Below are 12,990 nucleotides of genomic sequence, written 5' to 3' on the forward strand. Positions count from 1 at the left end.
GTTCTTCCAGGTAAGAAATCCTAGCCTTTGAAAACACTGTAGGTTAAACTTAGCACCTTCTATCCTACCTAGGACTTGAAAAGCAGCAGAAGCTGGCAGAGCCCTAAGAATATCAATTGCAAGAACATCTTCTTTGGCAAATGAGCTTCCAAGTTTTGAACTAGCTTCACCTTTGTAGCGTGTAACTTTGAAACACAGTGTACTCAGTAGCCTAATGATGGGTGAGAAAGGTCTCAATGTCAGCTGTAAAGTCTAAGAAAGCAATGAATGCAAGCACTTAACTACACTGAGATATAAAAAGACACTTTGCTGGTGTAGCTATTTTCAGTTTTTCAGGCTGTTCTCATCAGCAAGCAATCCCACAGGCCATATTTATCATTTTTTACACCGTCCAATTACTACAGTACCTATTACAAACTTTCTGACCACCTGTTCTGTTTGGGTCTTGAATCCCACTGTCATGGAGCGGCACGTGCGGGCTGCTCCACGAGGCAAAGCAGCAGTTGACAGTGCCAGTGTCGGCAGGGCAGTGGCATCACCGGTGAGGGTGCAGTCCCACAGTACCTGAACAAGAGCAGGGCAAGTCTGATAATGGTAACCATGTTCACACATGTAATCACACGTTCTTGTCCATAATCACTGTGCAAGACCATGGTGATGAGGCACGTTCACTTCCTGGGGAAACCAGGAAGTAAGATGTCTTCCTGTTGGTCACTACTATTGAGTCACAGCTGACTGGTGTTAATCAAACTACCAGCGTTAACCAATATTCCCTGAATCTTCTTTCAGAAGAGCAGCTAATAAACACACAATTCACGTGAACATTTGATGAAAGTCAGCTACACTTCATACGGGCTGAAGAAGATAGTAAGCAATATAGCAAAACAAGAAATAAGAAATGCTTTCCTTCCGTTTTCTTTCCTTTGTAAAAATAGATTTGTTCACTTCAAATCCAGGCCAGTTTTTTTTTTCTTTTAACCAATTCAAAGTATCCCTGCAGTCCATATATTAGGGAGACACTATTAGATTGGAAGCTTTAAGGATATTTCCTTGTATACGACAGCCTTCTACGGTCCATAACCTTTACAGTACTCTAACCAATCTAAAGTTCAGTGAGGAAAATAGCACTTCTGTGTTTCAGCTTCCTGCTTCTACTTTGATTCCTGATGGGAAAATTTTTTTTGGCTTGGAAAAAAATAATAATAATAGCAGCTTCTGCTTATGGTCTAACCTTAGGAGGAAAAAAAACAACCAACAAACTCACTAACAGTTCTTCAGTGGCTGGGATAATTATTACCAGCAATTCACAATATACCACAACAAGCACAGCAAAACTCCCACTCTAACTGTATTTAATTTTGTTTATTGAGGCCAACAGAAATCTTTCCCCATATCAGAACCTAAAGGAGAAATTACTAGCAAATTCTGTCACACGGTGACATTCTTTTCACATACACCATTATACAAAACGAGATTCCTGAAACTAAAGAACTTTCCATAAAATTCAGACCACACCATTCAAAAGGTTTTGGGGAAAGAAAAAAAAAGGAAAAAAGATGCAGTACAATTACAGTCAGTTACAAATCAAGATAAAAAGGAAGCAGGAATATCCCTATCACAACTGGATCCCTACAATGCATATCAGACACTGCATCGTGTAAAAATTGTCTGCTCACATTTTTCGTAGAGTTAGAAATTCTGTGTTGCTGCCAATTTATTTGTTTAGATGGACTGTTGCTACATGCAGGGTATGAAAGAATATATTTACAGTGCTACAAACAGAAAAAGGAAATAATACAAGGAAATAATAGTATCAGGTTATCAGGTTATATACATCTGACAATACTATTCACTTTGACATAACATGTATACTAAATAGGAATTAAATTCCACTGACAGTTGGCTCAAAGGAATTACCTGCACAAGGCCTAAGAAAATACATTAACTGAGCAATAATGGACTAAAACCAGCAGAGTTTACATTAGTAATCACTATACCATAAGGATAAATCTAAGTTGTGAAATAGCTACAGTACTGCTTATGAAAATAGATTTCAAAATGAGAGCTAAATTTTCTCTTTGGAATATAAAAATAGCATGTTTTCCACATGCTAAACACTTCTGAAGACATTTGAGCATAATTATGTACTATTCTAAAATCACACATCTCAAAAGTATTAAGAAAGTCTGTGTGATGTGTAAGACTATTGAAAATTAACGGGAGATACCTGATTGCCCTGCCTGTACTCTGTCTGTCCATTTACTTGTATCTCTCAGGACTATCTAGTATAGAGTGAAATCGTGGCTCCATAAACATCTGTAAAAAAGGTATCAAAGTTGTCAACAGAGAAAAAAAATTACATGTGTGCTTCAAATAGCTGTCACTTATAAAAACACGAGTGCATTCAACGTGACTGTTAGCTTTCTCTTAATTTAGAATTTCTGCCAAAAATCACACTGGCCAGAGGCTCACACTGCCACTTTTATTTTGAGGCTATCTAAAGATAGGTTTAAGGTCTGACATAAACCTTAAATGTTTCAAAAATGACTCATTGCATACGGAGGAGAATTCTAGGTATTCTAAAAGAGGACTATGTATTTGACTCAGCTCTGAAAGGCCCCAAAAGAACAGGACAGCTGCAGCAGTTTTATATGTATAAACTGATTTTAAAACTAATCTAGAGTGTTTCAGCAGTGTTTTTACCCTTTTCTCATCTTCTGAGACTGAAGACCTATGAAAGTAAGCCAGGTTACAGAGAAGTATGACTTTTTTAACCCTGACATTAATGTAAACACTTTAAAAATACTTTTTTGTTGTTGTTCAAGACTGGGCAATTTCATCCTCATATAGCATAAAGATTTAACAGAAGAGGCATAACAGTTTTGCCAATAGAACTAGGTGAATTAATTAAATTTCTGCAGCCTTTTAACACCTAGGACTGGCTTCTGCTTTTTAGGCATGATTTTTTTATTACAAATTTTTTAATCATTGTATAACTGTGTCAATAACATTTTTATAAAGTGCTCCAAACAATACTGTATGAAGCCTAAAATACATAAGAATTGTTTTGTTACATTCCATAATTTACTTCAGTAAGCAATAGTCTAGAAAAACAATGTATATAAAATAAAACCTAACTGAAAACGATGCATGATAAAATTCTGATTAGAGCCTTCCCACCACCATTACTGAAAGTTTTTGCGATCTTCAGCATATAGCCTTTCACAAAAACGTATCTTGTTCTCTTATCCATTTTCATTCACTTCCAGTAATAAGTAGGGTCATCTGGGTGACCTAAAAGACAAACAGTTATGAGGAGCCAAATAAGACACACCAACGTCAACACTGAAAAAATTCCAATAACAAAAAAAAAAGTACAGTGAAAAGCTACAGTACTCAAACTGCTCATGAAAGGCACAAATTAATGACACATGCCTGAAAGGAAAGAAATACTTAGGGTAACATTTTCAGTCTTGTTTTCAGAGTGTTTTCAAAAGTACATCTTCAGATTTACAGACGTCTCTGAAAAACCTGTCCTAATTGTTAGACATTTCTGAGCCTAAGTTTTACTATGTGAGCAAGACTCTGTGGACCACATTTTTTGGTGATGTTTATATGACTAAAGATGCAGACACGCATCTACCACAATTTTATAAAGGTTGGAGCCCCTTGTTCCTCTTTTAGAAAAATTAAAAGAAAATGTTGATATTTGATTTTTTCCCCTCTGTTTTTCTGTTTGTATTTCTTCTCTTAGTTGTGAATTTCCTTAGACACTTCAATGGAATTTAGAGACAAAAACAGGCATTAGACAATTTCACGCCAGATAGAAGACACAGAATATTTCTTTTACAGTAACACAACAGTAATCCTTAGCTAGAAATATTACATGTTCTGTAGTACGTAAAGTATTGATATTTTTATAAGATACATATTTCTTGTGTAATCTACGTTAAATAGAAGGTAGGGCCTGATAAAGGGTAAGATTTTGTGGTCTTTATTATGTAGGTGATTAAAGTATCATAATGATGCATTCCAGGTTCAGTGACTTATGTACTAACTATCCCGGTCAGCATTTGTGCTTTAACCCTTCCGTTATGCAAATCTTAATGCAAGCATCAAGTTCTATTGCATCTGCTACTCTCTGTTAGTAAGGATCGTGAGATAGTTTTCAGATATAGATCTAGTTTTCAAATGTTTATAATAAACCTGTCAGTAATACAGTTAGAAGCATGACACCGAAATATAGTTTTTGTATCAGTAAAATGTAGCATTATGATCTTGAGAACTATTAACATGATACTCAGTGTTATTCAAAACAAAAAGGAAAAATTAGCTCAGACAGTGGATTTTCCAACATGCTAAGTATTAACGCCATGGTTCTCTGAGTACCAACAAAGTTTTATTCTTGTGCAACACCACTGACATTGGTGAAAGTCCTTCAAGCAAAATAATTTCAAGCGGGAATGTAAAGAAACTTAAGGAAGTGTTCTTACTACTCTGAGAAAAGCTTCCATGTGAAAAAAAAAAATCTATCATAATTCCACATGAGGTATTTTAACGCAATTTCAAATAGTTTGGGTTGTAGTAGTATTAAATAAATTGTGAAATATATTTATTTTCTGAATGCTATGTCAAAGAACATGACAACTAGAAAATCTGCAATTTCTGACTCAATAACTTATGCAAGAATCAGGTCAAAACATCTTATCCACTGGGCACACTAAAAAGTTTGCTGATTCTGACAGAGATTGAAGAATAGGAAAGTAGAAAACTTCTAAAAGCTGACTCCTATGAAAATCTGCAAACTGTATCAGATTTAAAAACATGCTCTTAACATTTTGATTTTTTTTCTGCTGCTCAGTCTTTTTTGTGAGTGGGAACAGGACATTGGGCTTTCATTTTCCTTTCATCATATACTTCATATACAAAGGAGAAGAAAGTTTTTTACATAACTTAATCTATCGAAAATGCTGAAGTACAAAACTGAAGAAAGGGTGATTCCAAAGCACATAAACAGAGGAAATCCCATCAGTTTCATAAACATCCACTTGAGCCAGCCCAATTAAAAGACCACTACAAATCCAAGAAAAGAATGAAATTGTTGAAGATTACATAGAAGGATACAATTTTCAATTAGGCTGTTGAGATGCAGATCAGTAAAGAGCTAACTACAGTTTTAAGTGTCACCTACTTTCTATGTGACCTAAGTGTTGACATTTTTTCTCTCTGATACAATTTTTACACTTCATGATTTAAAATGGGATTTGTACATAACCGCCTTTTTTTTTTTTTTGCTTAATGACAGCGATTAAGCAAAGTACCTCTGATTGTTTTAACTGAATGGGTATGCAAATGGAAGACATGAGAAGGATGTTGTAAGCTCTTAAAAAAACAGTTTCTTAAAAAACACAAGTACTGTGTTTTTTACACTGTAATGCATGAAGAGGGGCTTTTGTGGTATCAATTTATCAATATAGGATCTGACAGTGCTGTTAAAAACTGCACATGCTCTGTTCTTTTATGTTCCTTTAGTATTATACAAAATTAATTTGAAATAAAGTTAATAATTAAATAAGTTTATTACTGAAATTGAATCACAAAGTGAAGCCTATCTATTTTTTAAGAAGGAATTACAAAGATAAGTCTTTGAACTAGAATTCCGGACAGGGACAAAAAGCCTAGTTCTGCTAAGCATTATTTATTGCAGAAGTAAAGCGTGACAAGAGACAGATTCTTTCTCTCCTCAGCAGTGATGTGGTTCATCCCGCACATTCAGCTGAGACAGAACTGCTTAACTAAAAGAGCCAAAAGCAACAGCAGCTTTTGGCTCTAACACAAAAGTACTGCATTTTACAGGAAGGTCATTTTGTTTCGTTGGCAGGTGATATTTACGATCAGTGATGTCATGTTTCAAACTTTTCAACAGGTTTCTGTAACGATGGTACAACCCTTAAAATTAAGATATAATCTACACAAGACACAAACCACAATTCAACATGGATATTCCATATGATTCATGGTGTGCAAAGTCTTATAGAAACATATAACAAAAAATGTGCAAAACTTGTAGTTTAAGTCTTAAAACTTATAGTCAGGAATATCTAATGATGTGGTCAAAATACTTCAGATCATCCAGTGTCAATATCACAAAATACCGTGGATATACTTGGATGCTACTCTGCTTCAGTTGGTACCTTTAACTTAAGTTTTAGTGATTTTGGTCTCATTGTAAGCTTAGACTTAACATGACAAGGGATTAATTAACACCCTAAATACCCTCAGCTTTGAGTTATTTCCTTTGCAGTCATATGGTTCAGTTACTCTGTAAAGTTTGTAAGAAGAAACTTTCATAGACAAAATGACCCCAGCAATAACTATCTCAGTTTGCTAGGTCATCACATTTATTCTTTACCAAGGAGGAAGGTGGAATCTTCTCCTCCGGTCTGGATGTCCCGATCTATATTCTCTACCTGGAGGAAGCAGGAGAGGAATTAAATACTGTTAATTAACATTAAAACAGGAAAACAAGAACTTATTCAGACAGTCTGCAAGAACAAAAATGTATTTATATTTTGAAAAAACAACATGTTTCTCTCCAGTTGGTATGTAATCATGGACAGTATTTTGAGATGTTGAAGGCTAAAGCATATGATGGAATTGCTCTTCTTCTTCTCCCACAGTTCTATCAGACAGAGTTCAGGTGTTTACCTTACCACAGGCAGATCAGAAAAGCTATAGCCTTGCCAAGTCCTTTCACTACTTCTAATGTATTAGGGTATTGTCAATTTTAACCATTCATATAGCTATTTCAACTGGTCCTATAGACACTATCTTTACTATGTCTTTCTCTATCTTCAGCTCACTTTTGCGCTTTTCCAGACAGGTTTTCAAATACGAGTATGACAATCATTGCCCAAATTACTGATATGTTTAAATAAAGTTATAGAAGTATATGACAATACATAGATAAGCTTAGACTTTCTTTTGTCTATCTTTTGTATATTGATTTAGACCTAGGTAGTAATTTGTATTATAAGAGAAATAAACGTTTATCAGTTGGACTGCTGAAGAGAGTGACAGAGATACATGGCAATAGTGATTTCCATAGTTCTTAGTGCTCAGTTTATTTTTAGCTATTTGCAGAATGAGGTGACAATGTGATTCAAAACAATGTATGAGTGGTCTTAACTGATAATTAATAAAGTGGTATCTAGCAACAGCTAGCACTTGGTGGGCTGTTTTAGACATGAACCTAGAATTTAGACATTCTTTGTTACAAACATCTCTGGTACCTCAGGGAATACTTTTAAATGCAAAACACAAAGACTACCAAGACCTGCAAAGCCAAATTTTTAGATGTTTTACTGCTCAATAACAGAAGCCTAACCTTAGCTTTAAATTAGATACCTAGAATCTGTTTAACAAGCATCATAATATTCAGGCACTCAGAACAGGATATACAAAACTCAGCACGCTCATTGGGAAGTCTTCTAAATTAACAAACAAGAAATGCTGCGGATAAAACTTCTACCTCTCTGAAAGGCTTTGGTGTCCTGCTCTGTTACTTGGATGCAATCTCTCAATTTGTGACATATGGCCAATAAATTTATTAAGAGAATGATTGTTTAAAAAAAAGGGCAAAACAAAAAAACAAGCTGAATTCCTTTCTCTCAAAACACAGCTAGAGAATTAGATGCTAACTACAACAGATTAGAGGTTAGTATTCACCGCAAAATGAGAGATACCTACATTTGATTCTTTTTCTGCCTGAAGGTATTGAAATTATCATTTCAAAGAAATACTGCTGCTGCTTAGGTTTATACTTTCTGGTTGGAGGCACTCTTTCCTCCACTGTTGAAGTTGAGCCATTGCCACGAAATTCTTCAACATTAACTGATAAGAGTAAGCAAGGAATGCCTAATCACTGGGTTCTTTTCTGACAGAAGATATGGGTCCTATGGTTACTGTTCCATTAATTTTTAAGGCATTTTACCCAATGATTTATATATTATATGCAACAGCAGCAACTATAGCAGTATAGCATGGGAAGATAAGGGATAGGATTGATAGGTATCAATAATATTACTAGGAAGTTTTACCACAAGCTATCATGGAACACAATGTCTACTTTTTTGGTCCCCCCTTTTTTTTTCTCCTCTCTGTGGTGAGAGGCACACGTACCAGAGACAACACCTACATAGTAAAGCAAACCAAATACCTGTCTTAATACTAGCAAACTTATGAAAAAGGGAATTCTCTCAAAATGTCAAAAGTCTTGGCAAGTCAGTTTAAAATGAACTCTAAAACACCGCAGGATTATTTTGTAATGACAGATATATTTTTCTAATAGATCTATTTTATTTACAACAGAGACATTTAACTGCATTTATGGCATCACGTTTTAAGAGTGTCCTGAGGGTAGTAAATAAGGTTTAATTTTGCCTGCGTAGAGGAACACGTAATATTTTGATAATGGAACTGAACCATGTTTATAACACAGTTCAGTGCAGTTACTATGGAACATATTTTATGGAATTCATCTAGTGGTCAGATCTCTGGAGGTGATCAGTGTGCCTACAAAAGTGGATCCTGAATAGCTGGATTTTTGAGATGGTCACAATATCAGTGATGAGTTCTGTTTTTTTGCTTACAGTGAACATGAACACTATATTTTAGTATTTGCTACCTAAACCATCAAACAATTTTATCTGTGAATCAAACGACAGTATCTCACTCTCAAGCGTATAACAAAAGCGGCTGAAACACATTCAAGACTTTACTGTATTTATTTATTAACACTCCACGCTAATCGCATCATCAATCTCCTTTCGAAACTTCGAAACATTTGGCAACACAGAAGAAATCTAGGCTCTGAAGACTTCACAAAATAATGTATCTTTCTTAGACACTTCTCTTCCTTTGGGTAATTTTCTTTAATCTATGTGTATATGCTTTAATTTGTAATAATGAGGAAGTAAAACTGCGTTAATATCAGCTCAGTGGTGTTATTCACAGTGATGCTTCATTGAAGCAGCTGTTCTGTTCAAGAAGTGAGAACGGTGAATGACTCAAAATTAATTTGTCAAGACAAAACAGGACTTCATTTCTATTACCTAAGCAATAACCTTGAAGCTGAGACCCTGACGTAGAAAATCACTTAAAATGCGTTTAAATTTATTCCCATGCTTAAGTGTGTTATTGAAGTATGAACTAAGATTTGCAACCAAAGACTTTAAACAGACATTTCTGTGCAGCTGTGCTGACTTGTTTTAGACCTGTTACAGTTTTAAACACCATTCAGCTGAGACCAAGCATGGAAAGTTTAAATACTGCATGAAAGATTTTTTTCAGAACATTGTGAGTAAATGAGGACTTCAGATAATAATGCTACTCCACTTCACCTTGTAGAGTTAGTTTCTGCTAATGGTACTACACAACTCGAACTGATAAAAGGTTTGCTACTGAATGCTGTGAGCACAGGGTAACTACATGCATACGAACACAAACTGCATAAAGAAACAGAACTGTTATATTGCTGATAGAGACTATTCCAAATACACACAAAGTTTTTACCTTGTGGTTGAGGACTTCTCCAGAGGAACCCCCTCATCTGATTATGATATGGAGGAACAAAAGAACTTCTGTGTGCTTGTTGGAACCTGGGATTAAATTCTCTTTGCTGTGTTCCTGAAAAACAGTATTTACTATCCAACTTCGTATGTAAGATTAAATGAAGAAGAAAAGAGAGCATATTCTTTTTTGGGAAACAACATTTCTTAGATTTATGCCAAAATACTTATGCTCAATTATTATTTTTCCAAACTGTAGTCAGCCTAATAAGTATGGTTCTTGTCCTCATTTCCATCTATACACATCATGATTACAAGCTGTTAACAAGTGTATTTAGAAACCAGATCAAAATTTTATGACACAGATTTTGAGACTGCAGTCATTAAAATGAAGCAGAAATCTCTGTCCAAATTGGAATCACAAATCATAATTAAAATGGTGAAGTACTGCTCTCAAGCATTAGCAGACACTAACAAGGTTTGGTATCGTAAATCACCAACAGATATGAATGTCCAGCACCAGTATGGTGTAGTACAACATCAGAATTGGACAGAAGTGTTGTTGCAAGATGCAGAGTACTAAACTAGAAGAAAATCATTCTGTCTGTTGCAATTTGCTCAATGAATTCTGAAGGGGTAATTTTTATTCCCACTGACATCATACTTGATCAGGTATTAAGCAGGCAATAAACATAATTCCAGCATAAACACTCTATCACATGATGTTCAGCTAATTCAACCATAATGCAATCATCTGCTCATGTCTGAACCAGATCAAATTTGTAGTGTTAGGTGATTCTGTCGTGCATAGATCGATTACTATTGAAAGCAGAACCACACATCTACCAGTAGACGCTGAAACTATAAAGCAACAACATATACAAATAAAAAGGTCCACAGTTTATCTAGGTTATCTATCATGTATACATTTAAAAACCATCAAAAAACCTTCCCTTCTCTCACATAAAACCCAAAAGCACTCAAGTTTATAAAGTGAAGTTGACATACAAAGGGGTGCTAGAGGTTCTTAGTGTTTTGTATAAATATTATCAAAAGCTGAGGACATACTTTTGCTTAATAGAAAAGACTAGCAGATTATGCCCACAGTCTTATCTGCATTTCAATAACATACACATTCTATGTAGTAACAACATTTTAAATAGTAATAATGGCATTTTAAAATCTAATAATTACAGCGTGATTAATTCAGTGTGTGATTGAACCCTCAAAAGCCTCAACAATCAAGTTGATCTGTGAATGATGCTGAAAACATTTTAGATGTTTTTCACTGAGAGTCAAGCAGATCAGTTGGGAAAACTAATGTCCTTAGTAAACCAAGACATATAGCTGGAAATAAATAAGCAAGGTCTTAGGCAAAAACCCTTCTCCACGTTGCCCAAAAGCTTGTCTTTGTTTTGAACTGTATCAATCAGTCTTCAATGCCTCACTCAGACCTAAGACTATCATAGCTAAAATAGCTCCCCTGAGGGAAAGGAAGAAAAAACTGAGTCATTCAATTATTCCTATAAAAATAACTTTAGTCACTGAGTAAATAGCAGTGGTTTCTGTTACTGAATATTTTATTTACTGCATCTATCTCACTAGCTATGTATCTAGATGAAATATTTTCATCCAAACTTGGGTAATCAAATTCATATGCATTCTGAAAAGCAGGAGGTATTCTCTTAAATCCCTTCTTCAGTTTTCTGTAGAAAGACCTTATGATTTACTTAGTTGGACATGCTTCCTAAGTAAATGCTGCTGCAGTTAAAGGATGATTGAGCTTATCAATAATATATCGAGAAAATTAACATGATGCCAACCTGTGACAAATCCCTTCCCTCTTGGTCTGCTCTGTATTGTTCTTTTCTTCGCCATGCAAGCCTTGCAAATGAGTGACTTCAGGTTCTGGAAGGGTGTGTATAAAGACTCCTGCAGAAAACAGGGTTAACATTAATGACTGTTCTGCTTTTCTCTCATCAGGTGTAGCACAAATCAATCACAGATCTAACAACCAAAATAATTTTCTGAGTCCACACTCATACGTGCATGAAGGTACTAGGTCTTCTGGTTCACATTTTTCAGGAAAGAAAATTAAAACGTTTCATATTAAAAGTGGATTCTTGGAGAGTTGAGTAGGGGTGCAGAAAGAATGCTTTTTCCTCTCTTGGTGAAGTTTGTTTTTCTCCTCTGCTCACATCTGTAAATTACTTTCTTCCCTATTCTATTACCTTGCATCTGCAAATATACCTAACTAGACTAGATTAGGTCTATCAACAATACAATACCTCAGGCAGAGATAACTAAAGGCTCCACATAAAGACTGATGAACTGATGGAAAAACTCACCAGTGAAAAAAATCAAAGCATCTCATATATTACAAACAAAACTTAACACAACAGTAACACATCGGCCCTAACTCCAGACAATTGTTTCCTCATAAAATATAATCTAAAGAGATATGGAGGAATTAAATAAGCGTTTACCTTGTGGGATGAAAAGTTATGCTGTCCAAAGGACATGCCAAAACTCTTTGAAGACTCAATACTAAGAGATGCAATACATCTTTAACTTTTACTGGTTTCAGGGAGCATTGAAGAAGTGTCTTAGAAGTGTTAGATCTTAGAATATTTTTCTTTGCTTATTGGTTTGTATTGGGCATGTGGAAATTGTGCAGATTGAAAAGAATTACAAAAAGGCAGATTTTTAAATATCATAATTTATTTTCATAAAACCGAGCTGATTTTTATGAGGATGATAATCCCTTTTTGCAACCAACATGGTGGCCGGGGAGCAGTAAGAATGGATTACAGGATAAGGTAAAAAGCCAATAGGTGTCAAGACTGGAGCAACTAGAGAGGTTTCTTAAGCAGAGGTAAGAGTCTGAATCCCTGAACCCCCTTGTGAATTTTCCTAGCACATTTTTTGTGCTCTTTAGAGATGGAGCCTCAAACACAACCCAGAGATATTTTTTTTCCGCGCAGACTGAGTACAGTCTGCAAAGAACTCCCACTAATGGGAAAATCCTTTCACTGTATTCTTGGGAGAATAAATTCAGAATGTGTTTATGAAGGTTGGATGAAAGACATGATCAAAAAAGGACAAAACATATCACTTAAGCTGACCCTGTTAGGTAATTTGTTTTTAATTAAAAAAAAAATATGATTGCAAACATACTCCATTAGTGAGAAGACAATAAAAAGACTAATGAAGTGATAATATCATTGTCTCACTGCTTTATGAGACTATTATATCCAATTTTCTGTGTGGATAAACAAACTAATATGATTACTGTTATGAAAAACAGAACTAGCATAATAAGAACTTGGTATATTTTTTAAAAAAACAGTATGGCTATTCATTATCATCAGAAGCTTTCTATTTTTTATTTTTAACAATTTCTAAGACTTGATAGAGATGA

General features: G+C 34.9%; 1 protein-coding gene across 6 annotated transcripts in view; it reads right to left on the reverse strand.

Moving 5' to 3' along the window:
• Nucleotides 1-1,347: 1,347 nt before the first annotated feature.
• The window catches only part of FAM120B (family with sequence similarity 120 member B), a 61,787-nt gene continuing 50,144 nt past the window's right edge, over nucleotides 1,348-12,990 (reverse strand). For 5 of the 6 annotated variants that reach the window (XM_080585220.1, XM_080585219.1, XM_080585218.1 and 2 more), the window contains 4 exons: nucleotides 11,393-11,501; nucleotides 9,574-9,687; nucleotides 6,413-6,470; nucleotides 1,348-3,294 (listed from right to left, as the gene is read on the reverse strand). In XM_080585220.1, coding sequence (XP_080441346.1) covers nucleotides 3,282-3,294; nucleotides 6,413-6,470; nucleotides 9,574-9,687; nucleotides 11,393-11,501 — 294 coding nt within the window. In that variant the 3' untranslated portion in view covers nucleotides 1,348-3,281. Of the gene's footprint in view, nucleotides 3,295-6,412; nucleotides 6,471-9,573; nucleotides 9,688-10,977; nucleotides 11,053-11,392; nucleotides 11,502-12,990 lie in introns of those variants that run through there. The other variant, XR_013948523.1, reaches the window with a different exon arrangement.

The sequence above is a fragment of the Anser brachyrhynchus genome (assembly GCF_964034855.1).
Source record: "Anser brachyrhynchus genome assembly, chromosome: 3".
NCBI classification, from domain to species: Eukaryota; Metazoa; Chordata; class Aves; order Anseriformes; family Anatidae; genus Anser; species Anser brachyrhynchus.